The sequence below is a fragment of the Parasteatoda tepidariorum genome, chromosome 10, assembly GCF_043381705.1.
Source record: "Parasteatoda tepidariorum isolate YZ-2023 chromosome 10, CAS_Ptep_4.0, whole genome shotgun sequence".
NCBI lineage: Eukaryota > Metazoa > Arthropoda > Arachnida > Araneae > Theridiidae > Parasteatoda > Parasteatoda tepidariorum.
Genome location: NC_092213.1, coordinates 46,223,579 through 46,242,770, shown reverse-complemented (window position 1 = coordinate 46,242,770; position 19,192 = coordinate 46,223,579). Strand labels below are relative to the sequence as shown.

The 19,192-nt window shown below is 32.1% G+C and overlaps 2 protein-coding genes across 2 annotated transcripts; one reads left to right on the top strand and one right to left on the bottom strand.

Moving 5' to 3' along the window:
• Positions 1–7,471: 7,471 nt before the first annotated feature.
• Positions 7,472–10,934, bottom strand: LOC139426754 (uncharacterized). Its single transcript, XM_071186643.1, has 3 exons — positions 10,665–10,934; positions 9,880–10,024; positions 7,472–8,424 (listed from the first exon to the last, which is right to left on the bottom strand). The coding sequence occupies exons 1-3, from the start codon at positions 10,864–10,866 to the stop codon at positions 7,800–7,802; spliced, it is 972 nt and encodes a 323-aa protein (XP_071042744.1). The 5' UTR covers positions 10,867–10,934; the 3' UTR covers positions 7,472–7,799.
• Positions 10,932–12,722, top strand: LOC107448063 (uncharacterized). The gene is made up of 2 exons (XM_016063151.3): positions 10,932–11,172; positions 12,082–12,722. Exons 1-2 carry the CDS (start codon positions 11,069–11,071, stop codon positions 12,560–12,562), a joined length of 585 nt encoding a protein of 194 aa, XP_015918637.2. The 5' UTR covers positions 10,932–11,068; the 3' UTR covers positions 12,563–12,722.
• The last annotated feature ends 6,470 nt before the right edge of the window (positions 12,723–19,192 follow it).

Below are 19,192 nucleotides of genomic sequence, written 5' to 3'. Positions count from 1 at the left end.
ATAACACACCGTCAAACATTATCTGGCATAAAATAAAAACAATATCTGGTAAATACACAGCAAATAATATTCCTATCCTCAGATGTAATAATTCACTTATATCTCATATTCACGATATAGCAAATGCACTAGCCGATGCTTTTGCTAAAGTTTCTAGCGACTCTGCTTACCAACAACCATTTGCCACGATAAAAAGAAATAGTGAAAAGATTAAACTGACGCCAAAGAACACAAACAGCGAATATAATAAACCTTTTACTCTTAACGAACTTCAATATGTTTTAAAAAATACCCACTCTACAGCTCCTGGTCCTGATGAAATTCACTATTCTATGATTCAAAACCTGCCTGATAAAATCTTAAGTCTTCTCTTAATAATATACAACCGAATCTGGACAGAAAGAATTTTTCCTAAAAACTGGTCTACAGCTTACGTAATACCCATTCTCAAACCAGGAAAGAATCCAGAGGAAACCACAAGCTACAGACCCATCGCTTTAACCAGCTGCCTCTGCAAGCTCTTTGAAAAAATGGTAAATCGGCGCCTTATGCATTTACTTGAAACCGAAAATCACCTTTCCCAATACCAAAGTGGCTTCCGCAGAGGTCGGAGCACCGTAGATAATCTGCTAAAACTCGAAACTGACATTCGCCACGCATTCTTAAAAAATCAACATCTAGTTTCAATTTTCTTTGATATGGAAAAGGCTTACGATAGAACTTGGCGCTATGGTATACTTAAGGACCTTATAAACTGTGGAATAGGTGGTAACATGTTTTATTTTATTAAAAACTTTTTATCCAATAGAACTTTTCAGGTCAAAATTAATTCTATTTTATCTGATATTTTTCCTCAGGAGCAAGGTGTTCCTCAAGGAAGTGTTTTAAGTGTAACGCTTTTCATATTGAAAATAAACCACATTTTAACCCAACTTCCTGTAACAGTATATGGTGAATTATTTGTGGATGACTTTCGGATTTCATGCCGATCCACTAATATGTCACTAATTGGGAGACAAATGCAACTAGCTGTAAATAAAATTTTAAAATGGGCAAATGAAAATGGTTTTACTTTCTCACCTCAAAAAACTCATTGCGTTCATTTTTGTCGACGACGTGGCCTTCATCCTCATCCTGAAATTATTTTAAATAATAAAGCTATTTCTGTTGAAGAAACAAAATTCCTGGGAATGATTTTTGACTCTTAACTAACTTTTAAACCTCATAAAAATTACATTAGGAGAAAATGCTCTGAATCATTAAACATTCTTAAAGTTCTCGCTAACTGTTCATGGGGAGCTGATATGGATTCGATGTTAAAAATATATCGTGCAGTTATACGTTCCAAACTAGATTATGGTATTCCTATATACTCTTCGGCTCGTCAATCCGTTTTAAAATACCTCGACACTATCCATCATCAAGGATTGAGAATATCATCAGGTGCATTTAGGACTTCCCCAGTTGAAAGTCTGTATGTGTTATGTTCGGAACCCTCTCTTCATTTCCGTCGCTCTAAACTATCATTGGATTATTATTTTAAAATGAAATCGAAGTCACTTCATCCACTATACTCATGTCTCGTTCATCCACAATATACCACTCACTTCTCCTCGCGTCCATCTTATATACCTTCGTTTGGGATTAGAATCACCAATATTTTAAATGATTTTAACATTTTAGATTATGAGGTTCTTACTAACACAAGCATCATCCCACCTTGGATTGATGTTTCAAAATGTGTGTTAGACGTTTTTAATAATTTTAAAGACACTAGCTCAAGTGTTTTCACTCAAAAATTTTATGAACATCGCCTTAAATATATCGATTTTAAACCAATTTTTACTGACGGATCAAAACACGATAATTATGTTGCTTGTGGTGTTACCGAAAATTCTACTGTATCTGAGCAACTGCTTCCTGATTCTTCAGTCTTTACTGCGGAATGTTATGCTATTTTACTAGCCCTTAACTATATTTTCGACCAAACTTATCTAAAGTGGATAATATATACTGACTCACGTAGTTTTACAGCAAGTATTTCAGACATCGGTCTAAACCCAGTCATACTCAAAATCCAAAAATACATCACTCGACTATATGACAGAGGTTTCAATATTTATTTTTGTTAGATACCATCCCATGTCGGTATACACGGGAATGAATGTGCTGATGTAGTTGCAAAAAGTACTCATAACAAAAGCAGGAATGTTTTAACACCATTGGACATCAAGCGAATTTGTAAATCATCAGTTTATCAAGCCTGGAAAGAACACTGGAATACACAAAATGATCATAAATTACATGAAATTTTCCCTTCTATTGATAACAATAAAATAATATCCATTGACCGTAAAACTCATGTTTTAATAAACAGGCTACGCATTGGCCACTCACGATATACCCATATGCACTTATTGAAAAACGAACCTGCACCTGCTTGTTCATTCTGTCAAGTTGTTATCACCATTAAGCATATTTTTACTGACTGCAGACGATTCAAATACTTGAGAAACAAATTTTTTGGCAGTTTTAACCCTGATCTTCAATCTTTACTTGGTGACCCTATACATCACAATCTTTTAAAATTTATCAACGTCATAGGACTTTATTCTCTGCTTTAAAAAATAACACCTTAGTTTAACCTTGTGACCAAATTTTAACCTAGTGCCTGGCGCAGTATAGCTCTGACTCTTGCGCCATCTCTGGCTCTTGCGCCAATAAAATCCAACCAACCAACCTTCCTTCGGGAATTATTTTGGTGACTTCTTTATCTGATTTCTTAGGTGAGATCTGTTTAATATCAAGTTGATTTAAGTCACAGTGTATGGAAGTCTAGACAATTGCTCGCATTCAGTTGTGAGGTCTGTTTTCGTTTTTAAATCCAAACTATTTAAACTAACTCAGTGGCGCGACAGCCCATTAAGAGGGCCAAGGCCGACTGTGCCCATCTCAGTTTTCTTGACCTTGGGCTCTGGGGTGCAGGAGCATATGTTCCGGTCAGGTGGTCAGCCGAATGCGGAGCCCCCAGTGTTAGTTCCCAAGCATGCTTGGTACTCATTTTATCGACCCACTGAAGGGATGAAAGGCTGAGTCGGCCTTGCCCGGCCCAAGGATCGAACCAAGGACCTCTGGCACGGCAGCGCGAAGCGCTACCACTCAGCCACCGGGCGAAACTATTTAAAATTAAATCGAATTATTTTATTTTTGCAAGCAATTAGCTTTGTTCGTAACCAGTTCACAAATTTATCTCCTCGACTCGTGTTGCTATTAGTTGTAATGTTCTCAGATAAAGGACAATCAATTTTTATTGCTTACAAACTGTTTGAAGTTTGTGCACTCTTAGATATAGCAGGCGTTTTCTTTTTCTCAATTTTCGAGTCAATTTTCTCATACACTTCTAATTCCCGAACCTCGTGTTCCAATGCCGCATTTTTGCGCTTTAACATCTCAAATTTCTCATTTAAGTCTACCCATACCTTAGTACGCCTGCAATTCTTACATTTATTTCGTTGTTGTTTTTCAGATGCTTCTTCCAAAAAAAAAGATGTTGGCTTTTTTCGGAAGCAGTACCTTCAAACTTTCATCAGCAAGGCGTTTTATACCTCGATTCCTATTCACATGACTTTCTTCACAGTCATGATTACAAAAAATGCCCTATGTTTGATGAGGCCCTGCTCCGATCTGACTGCCATCCTCAAGGAAGCAGTGGTTAGCTGCTTTTGCAGAATTCCATCTCAGTCTTCTATCGGGCATCAAAAAGATATGAATGAAATTCAAAGCAAATTTAATTTGCCTGTCTGAGATGCCCCACACAGAGCGCACGCAACGCTTGAAATTATTTTCCTACAAAGAAAAAAAATATCATTAATATTTTCAAATATGAATGATGTTTCAAAAACTTAAAATTAAATTTCTTTAACTTTATTACACAACTCCTGATGTTCCTCAAAGCATAACACGAAGCTTACAAATGTAAGTAGGCAGATTAAAAATTTAAATTAAAAGAAAAGAAGCAGATCAAAATTAAAAATTTACAAACAAAAGCAGGCCAGGAAAGGAAAGAAATATATAGGAGACATTCCTGTGACAACTTTTTCTGTGTGTGACTGAGAATTGTTTTATTTTATAACTGCCGTGGGTGATTTCTTGATGGAACTAACCCGCATTTGCGTACGTATGTAGGAAAACCACGAAAACATCCATGGGATCTCTAAACCATGACCCGTCTATCAGTGAGGATATTTTACGTCATCACCGTGGTCGTTGCAAGTCGGATGCGGAAGTCGTATCGACAAACCATCGCCGTGATTCAAACCCGATTCATCTCATTGGGAGGCGAGTGCTCTATCCCCTGAGCTACCATGACTCAGCAGTGTCTTATTGAAAGAAACTCTTAGGAGCTTAGCTATAATGGGCAGCACATAAGGCTGAAGGGTGTCACGAACTTACCACTAGGCTGTCATTGCACCGTAGATCAATATTAGGATGGACATTGTGTCGTACGCATTAGCACCCTATTCTTGTCTTTCTTTGACAATAAATAAATACACTTATTCTGACTCCATTAGTACATTTATTAAGGTTTCAGTTATTTAATTTTAACATTATAATTCATTAGATCTTACATAATTCAGTAACAACATGTGTTTTTTCACGAGAAACTTATTTATATCAATTATCAATCTATTAGTGGTTACAGTTAATAAGATAAATTACAAATAATATAAATAAACATTAAATTAATAAATAAATATAAAATTAATAAATAAACAATAAAAAAACAATAAAATAAACAATAAAATAAACAATAAAACAATAAAATAAACAGAAAAGGGTCCTTCATATGCAGGTTCCAAACCTTTCTTTACTCTATCAACCCTAACAAATACATGAGTACACAATTTAAAATCTTTGTGAACAAATACTTTTTGTGAAGTAATAATAGGTGATTTGGCTGGTCGAAGTTGGTCCATGAAACGCTGTAATCTTGTTACGAAAGTTTCAGGGTCCATGTACTGCTCTGGCGGGGTAAAAAATTCCCCAGGTACTTTAATATGTGTACCATAGACCATTCGGGCTATAGAAAAATTGGTATCTGGTCTAACAACCGTTCTCAACCCTAAGAGCACTGTAGGTAAGCTTTCTGTTCATCGGATGTTGGAATGGGCCTTTATGGCTGTTTTTAAGGTTCTGTGAAAACGTTCCACCTTTCCATTACTCTGTGGGTGATATGGTGTTGTATGCTGTACTTTGGCACCACATATCACAGCCAAACTTCTAAACAGTTGTGATTCAAATTGCCTCCCTTGATCTGTTATTATTTGTGTTGGCACACCAAAACGTGTTATCCAGTTTTCGTAAAAAGCTCTGCTGACAATGTCCGCTGTTATGTCTGGTATAGGGATGGCCTCCATCCAACAGGTATACCTATCTATACATGTCAGACAGTACATCTTACCCTCTGAAGGAGGTAGAGGACCGATTAAATCTATATGTACCATACTAAATCTGGCATCTGGTTCTTGATATTCGGAAAATTGAGACTTGGTATGCCTGTGGATCTTTACTTTTTGACATTGGATACATGTCTTAGCCCATTCTCGAATTTCTTTAGTCATATCAGGCCATATGAATTTTTTTGTCATTTGTGCCACAGTTGCTTTGATACCAGGGTGCGATAACCCATGAACTTGATTAAACATTTGTTTTCGAAACTTCTCTGGGATGAAAGGTCTTATATTCAGTGTAGAACTATCACACCAAAGAGTTTTTCCTGATGGCAAAATACATCCTTTAAATATAAGTGAAACATTATCAATCATCAATTTTTGCAATTCAGCATTATCTACTTGTGCATCAGCTATGGCATCATAATCGATGACTGACACTGCTTCTAATCTTGATAGGGCATCAGCAACTAAATTTTTACTGCCTTCAATATGACGAATGTCTGTAGTGAATTCTGAGATGTACTGCAATTGGCGTTGCTGTCTGGGGGAGGCTTTTTCATTTTTTTGCTTGTATGCAAATATTATCGGTTTGTGATCCGTGTATATACAAAAATCACGACCTTCTATAAGATATTTAAATTTTTTTACAGCCAGATATATACCTAGTAACTCTCGATCATAGGTACTATATCCTTTTTGTGTGTCGTTGAGTTTTTTCGAATAAAAAGAAATTGGTCTCCAATCACCATCTTCTAGTTGTTGCAATACAGCACCAACAGCTACATCTGAGGCATCTGTGCACAAGGATAATGGTAGAGAAGATTTGGGAAAACTAAGGAGGGCAGCATTAGCCAAATCTGCTTTGCACTTTTCGAAACACTGTATGGTTTCCTCTGTCCATGGCACAGGCCGTCGGTCATTTTTCTTGGCACCCTTTAACATTTCGTGTAGAGGTGCTTGTGTTTCTGCTGCATTTTTCAAGTAACGTCTAAAGAAATTTATCATTCCCAGAAATGTTCTAAGTTCCTTTATCGTTTGTGGTAATTTGTAATCAGTTATGGCTTGAACTTTTTCTGGAAGTGGCTGAGAGCCATTTGCAGTAATGAGATATCCCAAATATTCAACTTGGTCAACACCCATCACTGACTTAGCTAAATTTATGCAAAATCCATATTTCTGTAAACGTTCAAAGAGTAGGGAAAGATGTAGTCTGTGATCTTTTGGTGATGATGAGGCTATTAGAAGGTCATCCAAGTATGGGAAGACAAAATCTAATCCATGTAAAACTTCAGTTATAAACCGCTGAAAGGTAGACGGAGCATTTCGCAGGCCGAAACTCATGACGTTGAATTCGTAAAGTCCAAATGGTGTTGTTATGGAAGTTTTCGCTTATTCTCTTCAGCAATTGGTATTTGAAAATACCCCACTAAAAAAATTCTTAAGAATTTCTTAAAAAAAAATCTTAAGAAAATCTTCAAGTTATTTGGCCCACTTATTCTTAAGATTTTCTTAAGAATATTGTCTGAAGAAAATCTTCAGAATATAATCTTAAGGTTTTCTTAAGGTTTATGTGGGACAAATAACTAGAGATATTCAACAGATTTCTTTTCTTTTAGAAAATATATATTTAACATTCTAGAGAACATATATCTTTGATATCTTAATTTTTTTCTAAAAATATTTCTTAATGTTAGCTGAAAGCATATTTAAGAAATTCTATGAAATTTTTCTTACTTACATTGTATAAATTTATATATACATAAACTTTGCTTGCTAACACAATATTTTTCTGAACTTTACAAACATATGACAAATTTCCTTAGAAAATAAACAACTTTATTATTTCATTTAAAAGTTTAATGAACATTTGTGTATTCAAAATCTATTACCGAAATTAATTTTTAAATCAAGTTTCATATTCTAGATGACGATGCAATTAATAAAACATTTTGACTGATATACTTAAATAATTATCAGTAAAGGCATATTATTCAAAAAACCTCTTAGAAAAAGAAAACTGTAGGTTATAAATGCATTTATTTTTTATGAACTTTAATTTGGGCTTAAGTAGACTGAATGACCATCCTATTAAACAAAGTGGAGAGTATGCGTTGAAAGTATAAATAATTCACATTTTGCAAAGCTCATCTATACAGATTGCAGCATTCACAATCATTTCTTTCCTTCGAATTATAGAAAAGTAATACTAACTTTTACTTATTTAATTTATATAAAAAGGAATAAATAAATATTACTTACCTTTTAATTCGAAAAGGGACTAAATAAATTCACTTTAAAACAAATAATGCACAGTATAAAATAAATTTTATTCATAATTTCACACACTTATTGGCTCGCAACATCATCAAACATTTTTTTATATGCTTTATGACATACATTTAACTTTTGTCTGATAACATTTCTCAGTTGGAGAACAGACACGTTAAATTTTTTTGAAACATACATTTGTATTTCCATTATAGTGTCAGGGTTTAAAATGGTCGACTTTCGACACCCTTTAATTCCTTTAAGCACACTGGTGCCCAGCACTTCTGGTCCAAAGACTACATCCAACAAATCCCCTGTAAACTTAGAGAAGTCGTTGATACGACAACAACTGAGGCGATAAGTGTCCACTGTCAATGTTGGCCCTAACACAGTGAGTTCACTACTTGTTTCAACTTTCGCCTCAGTTGCAGTTGTTTTATTCAATTGATCCTTCACACTTTTATATTTGGATTTAAGTTTCAAATATTTTTCTCGGAGAACACTATTAGAATTTTTCAGTTCTTCGACTTCCTTCTCTTTTGCGATGTTGTCTTTTAACAAAACTTCAACTTTGTTTTTGAATATAAGGCAATCGGCACAATTATCACTGCTGGCGGCTACTCCTGCTGCATGAACCTTGGCATATCTAATAATGTTAAATTCCTCTTCTTTCATAGCAGATTTAGTGTTTTTTGCTTTTTTTCTAGAAGCAAAAGAAAGGAATTAATATTTGATTAACATCCATACACTTTTAGTAAACAGATAAATTAAACTCATAGCAGCAAAAACTGAACATTAGTACATAACACTATTTAGAAACAAAGAAAAATTATGTTTAATACTACAATTAAAATATTTTCGCCATGCACAAAAATTCAATTAAAAAAGCAGCTTTTTTTTTTAAATTATTAATATTAAGGATCAAATCTTTTTGAAGTATAAAAATAAATTAAGAACTTTAAAAAAATAATTTTTAAGAATTCTAATTCAACATCTAACTGGTTTTTAGTTTTGATTAGTACAAAGCTCTAAGTAGATGTTCTTTTTTCAAAATCAGCTCTTAAGAATACAACTGGCTTTGAGCTGTATTTTAATATGTTATGCCAGCCGGCATAACATTTAATCTATGCGTGTTAAACGGTTATCCACCAAGATAGAGAAAGATCTACTAAATTATCTACTTTGATTTTTGAACAAAAAGTTTGTTACTTGTAACCCACAGAAGTTAGTACAGAATGTTCACTTTTCTACTTCACATTATAAAATGCATCAAAAATATAATAAAGTTAAAGAATGTTTTCTTTCATTATTAAATTACTTTCTTGAATACAAAAAATAACAGTTTTTTAGTTTCTTTAAAATCAAGACAAAATAAATTATAATTTTAATAAAAAAATAGAAAAGAAAGAAAATTTGTTGATCAAAATTTAAAAGTGACTAATGTGTAATGGAACCGTTTTCGTAGTACTAAATTTAAATTATAACTCTCATAATTTCTCTCACTGTCACTTTTCTCATTACGTTCTTGGCAAAAACAAAAAGACTGCATGCTGGCTCAAGCACACCGGACATCTTGGTCACTTTGTTACATCAATGATGGCTTATTTTAATTAACTATTTCCTCTGTATTTCTTGACTACCATTTATTATACCCCTTGCCTGCCACAGATCTGCATACACACTTTGCCGAGCCGATGTGTTAACTACTCTTGGCGTTTATATACTCCTCTCCCAAGTACACAATGCTCTGCTTTCTTGTTTCTAGAATTACATACTTCGCAGGACGTTCTACTTTTAGCACGCATTTTTAAAATCATTTAGAAATGAGAAGGTTGGTTTTAGTAAAACTACTCCCGCAGCTTTTACAAGCAATAGACCTAAAAAGAATTTCAGTCAAATTCAGTTAGACGTCACTCTTTTTTTCTGTCCAACACACATCAAAAGAGGAGAGGTGAATTTTGAAATTTTCCTCTACAGGCAAGGGGTAAATTGAAGTAGCGTCTCTGTTCCATAGCCCAACTTCTTAACAACACATTTTGCAGTTGCAAGAAGCCAATGAAAGTATCCCACTATAAAACTTCGATATGGTATTTACACTATGACACGTGTTTTAAAGCTACATTAAACATAATACAGTTTATATAACTAAAAGGCTCACTTTGAACTGCTGACTTTTTCCTTTACTTGTTCCCTCTTGCGCTTGGGGGGGGGGACTTCTTCCTTTTGAATTAACTCGACATCCTCGGGTGATATCTCATTCGAAATTAGTTTATCTACAATTTCTTCCATGCTCTTTTTATTGGCTGAAAAATAAAGTAAGGATAAAATAATTATATGGGAAAAAATAAATAAAGATATATTATTTTGATAAATGTACAATTTTTTATGATAAAAATTCCTAACAGAAATACTAAGGAGAATAACAGAAATATCAAAATAAAGAGGGTAGCTACAATCTATAAAATTGATTTACATTAGTTTGATCAGATATATTTCAGTCCAAAGTTTGGACCCCTAAAAGTTAATATTACTTTTCGAGTAATCGCGTTTTTCTGGGAACTTTAGTGAATTGAAAAGTTTTTGCACACAATCGTAAAATTCGTCTATGTTAAGATAATTTCATGCGGAATATAATTTTAACAATTATTCATTATTTTATTTAATAATAATGGAAAAGATTTCGAATATTAAGGTACACAATTTTTTATATCATTTTAAAGAATGTGGCAGCATTCTTTGCTTGCTAAATATAAAACATGGCAAAATAGTAAATAAGGGGGGGGATTATAATAAATCTCAAAATTAGGACGAAATCAATCAAATATTTTCTGAGAAATTAAATTTTTTTCATCGCGCACATACACGTTAAATTCTGCATTTTAACATATGATATACATGAAAATAATAAGTTGCTTTTTAGTTAATATAAAAAACAATACTTACAGCCAAACTGAAGAAATTTTGCTGGATATATGTCGTCACCATATTTAGCCTCGATTTCTCGATTTGTATCCCAACATGCTAAATTTATATCATTAGCAAAGTAATGGGATGTTGTGGTGGTCAATGCATCCTTTAGGCGTAGAACGCTGAAATTGTTTTCCTCATGAAAATTAACAAGCTCAAATAAATTTGCTTGATTCATATTTGTAAAGTAGATGATTAAACAATAGTAAAAAAAGAAAGAAAACAATATTAGGAGAATTTAATCAAACCGAATAATATGCGAAAATACAAAGCAAGAGCAAGGATTGAAATCAGTCGGAGCTTATATACTACTTATCGTAGCTGCCAGATGTCGAAAGTAAATTTTATTTGACAAATTATGAGTTTTAACAGATCCCAGAATGAGAGCAATTCCTAGAAGAACTATCTACAGACGTCGAATACAAGAAAATTCTGTGAAAGAGAATGATGCAATATCTGAAATTGTGTACCCAGTTGATTCCAGGTATGTTTCATTTATGTAATTTATTTTATATATAAGAAATTTTTGTATTAAGATCTGTTTTTAACTGAATCGATTAAATTTGTTATGATATTCAAGAAGCATTTTTAGATTCAGCAGATTCAATATCCGTCTAATTACCTACTAGTAGTCGTATGAAACTTCGAAATCACTTTTAAAGCTTTCATAAAGATAAAAAAAATGTATCGAAAATTGAAGCAAAAATCCTAATTTTCATTTTTATCCGTTCAAGAGATCATCAATATGAGAAATTTGTAATTAACTTTAATGTAACTTTAAAGTTATTTTATTATTTTTAAGCTATTATTTTATCAATTTAAATTACTTGTAATTGTAAGAAAAATTTATTTTATCATTAAATTTTTACAAATTACAACTGAATTCTGAGATTTCTCAAAATAGTGTTAAGATTAAAAGCTTAGTCATTTTACAAAACATGTTCTTTATCCCCTGAAGCAGAATTTTTACAAACTATCTGCCACGGGATTCTTTATATGGAATAGGACCCCTACCATATTCTACTTCATATACTACATGATATTTCCATATCGTGACCTGTTTCACCAATCACAATCGCCAATGTTTCAAAGTTTTGCACGGAAGTGGCGGCTACGAGTTATACCTTTCAAGTTGGTCCCTTTCTGTGATGTATTTTTCATTTAGAATTTTTTTCTCGCAGGCCACCACCTAGAAGTTGCCAAGATTTGCCGATTATTTTGCCACATATCATGATATAGAAATCTTTATTAATTGCTGTTAGATCATTTTATTGCTTTTAGATTAAATTTACGGGGAGGGGGGAATAAAAATTTCAAAATTAAATTTTCAGAATGCATTTTTATATCTTGGTATATGTTTAACATACATTTAAAAATTTACTTCTCTCTATAGGGAGATTACTGATTCTATGATGGATAGCGTGACTAGTGATTCCTGTGAATCTATGGATTTCGAAAATCTGTCAGAAGATGAAGTCTGTTCCGCAACAAAGATGACTGAGGAAGTTAATGATCCACTTCATTTTGAGAATAATTTTGGTGTGGAAGATCCTTTTTCTCCTCTGTATAAATCAGCCGATATTTCAAATTATGAAGCATTTTTAAGCATTTTGTCATTTTGTGTACGGTTCCATTTATCTGGTGTATGTGTTGAAGAATTACTCCGGTTGTTGAAACTTTTATTACCACCATGTTCTATTCCAGGTACCAAGTACCTGTTAAACAAAGCAATAAAATCGTCAACAGGTGACAAATCTTACAAAATTCACCTTTATTGTGCCAATTGTAATAATTATATTTCAGAAATGGAGAAAAGTAATGAAGAAGTTTTGTGCACTCTTTGTGAGAAAAGAAATTATCATCTGAGCTCTTAGATGAAGGGAAGTTCTTTATTTATATACCTTTAGAGGATCAACTGAGAAAAAAACTTGAAAAGCAGACTCTCTTTGCTGATATAGAGAACTATCGTGCTCACTGTATTAATCGAGACGGTTATTATAAGGATATTATTAGTGGTGATAAATACTTAATGTCTGAAATGACAAGCAATTTAACTCTACAGTACAATGTGGATGGTATTCCAATGTACCACAAAGCAAAGTATAACCTTTGGCCTATCCATTGTATGATCAATGAGTTACCTCCTTCAAAACGTAAGGAAAATATAATGATGTGTGGCCTATGGTTTGGTTCAAGCAAACCTGTTTTTAAAACCTATTTAAAGCCTTTTGTTGAAGAACTTAAAGTTTTATGTGAAAAAGGACTGTCGTGGAAAAATAATGGTAAGATATTTTCTTCAAGAGTGATTCCAATTTTATGCACTGCAGATGCTCCTGCACGTGCCATGCTGCAAAATTTCAACCAGTACAATGGAAAATTCAGTTGTGGATTTTGTGAAAATGAGGGAGAGAGAATAGAAAGAGGGCGGGGTCACAGCAGAGTTTATAAAGTTTCAAACCCTCTTCCTGCAAAACGGACATTTGGCACATCTGTTGAGTATGCAGAAATTGCAGTAAATATGGATAAACCGGTAAAAGGTGTGAAGGGTTCTTCCCTTTTAATGAAACTGTATCCTTATTTTGACATGGTTGAGGGGTTTGTCCCCGACTATATGCATTCTGTTTTGTTAGGCGTTACAAGACAGTTTGTTAATTTACGGTTGTCAACATCTGATGAAGCTTATTGTCTGAAGAAGAGAGATGTTTCCGAAGTAAATGATAGAATAAATAATTTGAAAGAGCCCAGTGAAGTCACAAGAAAACTCCATTCCTTCGGAGATGTTATCCATTGGAAAGCATCAGAGTGGAGAATATTTTTGCTCACTTCACCTGTGCTGTTATTAAATGTTCTGAATCCAACAACGTATAATCATTGGATATTACTTGTGCATGCTATAACTATTCTTCTAGGCACAAATATAAAGTCTAGTGATTTGCAGACAGCTGAATCTGCCATTCAGAAATTTGTGACAGGTGTGACAGAAATTTATGGTGAAGGGGAACTAACGTATAATGTTCATTTATTGTTACATCTTCCTGACAAAGTGAAATCGTGGGGTCCCTTATGTGCATCTTCCTGTTTTGCATATGAGGATGCTCTAGGGAAATTAAAAAATTTCCATCAGGGTACAAAAGGAGTTCCCATGCAAATTTTATTTGCTTATTTGAAAAAAAACATTGCTTCAAACATTAGTGTTAGAAGACATTAGGAATGAAAGAGTACGAAAATTCATTGAAGACATGAAGCGTGGTAAGAAGGAAACAAAAAAGACCCTCGTAGTAAAAGACGTTGTACTTTTTGGATCTGGCACAAGTGAAAAATTACCTAAAATTCAAAAAGAAGCTCTTGAAAATATTTTAAATACACCATTAGATAACAGTAAAGTCCTTACATTTAAAAGAGCAATGCATAAAAAAATATTATTTTCTACTGAGGAATATTCTCAACAATTTAACCGTATAGATTCTATTATTTCCATTCTTACTTCAAAGATATATTTTGTTAAAATATTCAAAATAATTGTTTGCTGTGATAAAGCGATTTTTCTTGGGAAAAAATTGAAAACCAGGAAATTTTATAAAAATGATGCTGATGTTTGTAATCTTTGTTCAGATATTTTATGTGTTAAAAATGATAGTCATGAAAATAGATACAACGAATCCATAATTGCATTTACAGCAGACTCTATTTTGCAAAAATATACTCAGGTAAAACTCGAAAATGTTTACTATCTTGTACCATTATTAATTCATGCTGAAGAATAACTTCTGTCTAATTCTTCCACAAATACCACTGTTTTTCGATTAGCTCTTTCAATGCAAGAAATTTAAATTGCACATTTAAGTACTTACTTTATGACACCCTTGATTAATGTTAAATTTACGTTGCATTTTGATAGTTTTTTTTTTTTTTGGTAGTTATTGCTGTTAATTTTTATATTTTCTTTTTTTTTAAATCTCTATATTATTATATTGTATATAGTATGTGTATTGTATATAGTTTGTGTATTGTATATAGTATTGTATATAGTATTATTATGATATTGTATTGTATATATAGTTATTGCTGTTTAATTTTTGAACTTTTTTTTTAAATCTCAATATTATTATGATACATGAAATTCAAATTGTCTACTTGAGTATTCACTTTTTAGCATAATTCTATTGTTTTTCAATTAATCTTTCGCCCGTTGTCGCAGCTAATTTTTGCATATTTTTAAAAATCCTGAAATTAATTTCCTGTGAATTCTTGAAACAGTTTGTTTTAAAAGTAGTTCATGTTCACAAATTATACCTGCATTTTCTGTAATAAATTCTTATAGCTAATGAAGTTTTGAATAAAGAGATTGTTTGCATGTTATTGTATTAGTAAGTGCTTATTGGATTAATTTTACATTAATTAAAATTAAAGATGACATTCAAGTTGTAGAATATCAAGATGTAATGACTACTTTTCTAGTTTTGTATATCTATTTTCCTTTTTTTACAGTGATATACAAAGAACCAGCACACCAATAGATTTTACTTATTTTTTCTTTAAGTTGGTGAAATAAAATTTTTTATTTACTTTCTTTGGATGTTTTTCTTTATGTTTTTATTTATTTTTATTATGTAGAGATTCATATTATTATATACATATATATTGGTTTCGTTCAGCAATGTACTTTTACAGTGAAAATATGCTCATTTTAATGACACTGTTACGTTCTATATATATATTATATAGATAGATAGATATAGTCTAATGAAATAATATATTTTAAAATAAAAGTATTAGGTTTGTCATTTTAAAACTTAGCAAAATTCTATGTTTGTTAAATTTCCAAATATATTATGGGGATATTTAAAGAAAATACATACATATAAGGAGTTGCTCAGAGTTTTTCGTAATGCTTTGATTTTCTTACAGTGTATTTATTCATTTTAGAAAGTAATAAGTGACTTTTTTTATACTGCTCGTACCTGCACCATGCTAACAGTTTTAGCTGCCCTAGACAAAACATTGAGGCATTTTAGCAGAGCTGAACAAAATCATGTTTTATTAAAATGTATATATGTAAAGCATTGGATTTTTTATTTCAATCAGATTTTACGTAATTAGACTAATGTTAAATGTTGCTATAAAACTCAGTTTCTGCTTACTACCATATTCTTTTCTTTAATGATGTCAACATCATGTTACCACAATTTCTATTAACCGTTATGTGATTAATCCTTAGTTTGTTTTCATATGTACATACATAGGCGTGTTTACAAGTCACCGAATATAACAGGGGCTCCCGATTTTAAAGTTCTTTACTCATTTATTGATAATACTTAATAAGATAATTTAGATCAGAAATCATTTTAAAATTGAATTATTATCGGCAGAACAAGATTTAATCTTTTATTACAAGTGTGTACATTAATTCCATATTTAATGAATTGTTCAGTTTGAAATAAATATGGGTAAAATTAAAATATATTTATTGATTTAAAAACCGTAAATTATTTTACACACCACAACGAGGAAATTAAAATATGATTATATTTAAAAGTTATATTCTTATCTACTTATAAGTTCTTGAAAAGAAAAAAAATCTTATTTCACTTTTTAATTTAGTAACTCATTCCTCATTATAAGAATAAAGCAATATTAGCTTTGGAAATATAAATTAAAACAATATGTTGAATATTATATCCCAGGAACCCAAGATTTTGCAAATGTAAAGAAAAAAATATATTACCTGGATATATAAATGCACATTTTTTTTCGCTTTTTGATCAGCAAAACAGACTTACAACTAAGCGCAGAAACATTTAAAATATATAATTTAGGAATTATTGAAATTTTCACAGAATTAGACTAAAACCAAGATATGATCATTATCATAAATATGACAAGACAAAATTTTCTGTGAACTGAAAAATCTGAAGATGCTTTAAGGTAACATAATTATGTCAGGAAACTGTCTTAAGATTTTAAGACAAACTTGATTCACCCTAAAAATATTAAAAATGTCTGCAAAATTTCTTAAAATATTTTTAAAAAATCTTAAGGTTAATAAGATTCCTACGTTAACTTAGGAAACTGTCATCTTAATATTTTATTAAGAATTTCTTAAGACAAACTTAATTCGATCACCTTAAAGATATTCAAAATGTCTGCAAAAATTCTTAAGAAATTTTAGAGATAGTCAAATCTTAAGAAATTCTTCAGAAATCTGAAGAATTTCTTTAGGAAAAAAAGGGCAGAAAATCTTTAAAATATATAATTTAATTAGAGAATTATTTAAATTCTCACAAAATTAACCAGAAACTAAGATTTGGTCATTATCGAAAATATCAAAAGACAAATTTTGTGTGAACTGAAAAAAAACTTAGTTCAAACTTATTCAAAATGTCTTCAAAAATTCTTAAGAATCTTAAAATGTTTTAAGGCAACATTAACCCAGGAAGCATTCTTAAGAATTTTTGAAGACAAACTTAATTCACCTTAAAGATATTCAAAATGTCTTAAAAAATTCTTAAGAATCTTAAAATGTTTTAAAGCAGTGATTCCCAACCTTTTGTGGACCATCGCCCCCCTCTTGGGGTTGGCTGACACATATCGCCCCTTTCTCTTTTTGTTCAAAAACCATTCATTGTTGCTTGTGAGTAACCAAACACTGAAAATATGGTAAGTTATATTTCATTTTAATTTAAATTATAATGCAATTAAGGAGGCAAATTTATCCTGACATTTTTATTAATTAGAAAAATAGTTTGCATCTTTTTTTTCACAAAGAAATAATATTTAAAACGGAATCATCAAAACAAAAGTAAATTTTTTTAAATTCATATTTTAATGTAATCAAGAAAAATTTAAGACGTTAACAACTAAAATTTGAGAAAAAAAATGAAGAGTGAGAATTTACATGTTTACCACTTCAATGACTGCCCTGTGCTTGATGTATTTCAGTTAAAGCTTGAATGTCAGGTTTTATGTTTGTCAGATTCAAACGCAGATCGCCTTTGAAGCAAATGTCCAACCTATTTCTTTGCTTTGTGAGCAGCTGGACGACAGAACTAAATCCTCTCTCCACTAAATATGTTGACGGGAACGAGATGAGAAGCGGCTCAGTTTGTTTCCACAATTGTGGATAAGTGTCCATAAGCTTTACCCAAGCTAACTCGTAACCGTATTTTTTAAAGACGACTTTAGCCTGACAGTCATACTTCAAATCTAAAATCTCAGTCTACAAAGAGGAAGTGAGCTTATCCACAACTTCAAAAGAGAAAGGATCGAAAATCCAATCCGGAATTTCTAATTTCATTAAATCTTGATTCCATAACTGATCAAGGTGATCAGTAAAAATTAAGATTTTATTTTCGAGAATCTCGATATCTGCCATTGAACACTTTTTAAGAGTTGGAAATTGCATTAGCTCTTTGCGACCAATGTTTGACTNTCTACAGTTACAACATCCTTGACCTCAAGAATAAAATTTACAATTCACAAAATTAAACCTAATCAAGTAGGTGTAAAATTATATTTGAACTATTTAAATTTCCTTTGAACATCTCAACTAGTATTTCAGGCTTTCTCATTAGACAATGCTAAGTGTTAAAAGAAAATTTAGAAATTGTCTGAATTTTTGTAAAATTATTTGTAACTTTTCAACTTTATGTGCACTCGTCACCATATAATTTTTTATGGCAATGATTTGAGTTAAAAAGCTACAAATAATTAAGAAATTGCAGTGAAAAACGGTTCACCTAGAAAGAGTCGTCAGAATGCAGCGAAATTTTACATACGTAACTACAATATTGATATGAGTGATTAAAAAAAATCAAAAAGGAGCAATTTCTTAATAGAAAAATATACAAAAGAATGGAGGGTTTATCACCCTTTTTTCCAGCCACCTCTAGAGTGAATGTAAGATGCGATGCGGTGGGGCATTGAGAGATGTAAGTTCTTTATAATATCCTACTGCATCTCGTTCCACAGTTGCTGTCAAAACACCGCTCAATTGACTAAACTTGGAGGATGTCCAACTTGCCAAATGATCCCAGGTATGCTCGTTCGGCTACAAATCTGGGGATCAAGCAAGCCAGGAAAGGAAAGAAATATAGAGGAGACATTCCTGTGACAACCTTTCTGTGTGTGACTGAGAATTGTTTTTATTTTATAACCACCGTGGATGATTTCTTGATGGAACTAACCCACATTTGCGTAGGTATATAGGAAAACCACTAAAACATCCATGAGATCCATGGTATCTCTAAACCATGACCCGTCTATCAGTGAGGATATTTTACGTCATCACCGTGGTCATTGCAAGCCGGATGCGGAAGTCGTAGCGACAAACCATCGCCGTGATTCACACCCGATTCATCTCATTGGGAGGCGAGTTCTCTATCCCCTGAGCTACCATGACTCAGCAGCGTCTTATTAAAAGAAACTCTTAGGAACTTAGCTATAATGGGCAGCACATAAGACTGAAGGGTATCACGAACTTACCACTGGGCTGTCACTGCACCGTA

Excerpts from the sequence above, each read along its gene's own strand:
- LOC139426754 (XM_071186643.1), bottom strand. The coding sequence starts at position 10,866 with ATGAATCAAGCAAATTTATTTGAGCTTGTTAATTTTCATGAGGAAAAC. Across the intron at positions 10,025-10,664 it reads AAAATTTCTTCAGTTTGGCT|CCAATAAAAAGAGCATGGAA; the intron begins GTAAGTATTGTT and ends TTTATTTTTCAG. Across the intron at positions 8,425-9,879 it reads GAAAAAGTCAGCAGTTCAAA|AAAAAAAGCAAAAAACACTA; the intron begins GTGAGCCTTTTA and ends TTTTGCTTCTAG.
- LOC107448063 (XM_016063151.3), top strand. The coding sequence starts at position 11,069 with ATGAGAGCAATTCCTAGAAGAACTATCTACAGACGTCGAATACAAGAA. Across the intron at positions 11,173-12,081 it reads GTGTACCCAGTTGATTCCAG|GGAGATTACTGATTCTATGA; the intron begins GTATGTTTCATT and ends TTCTCTCTATAG.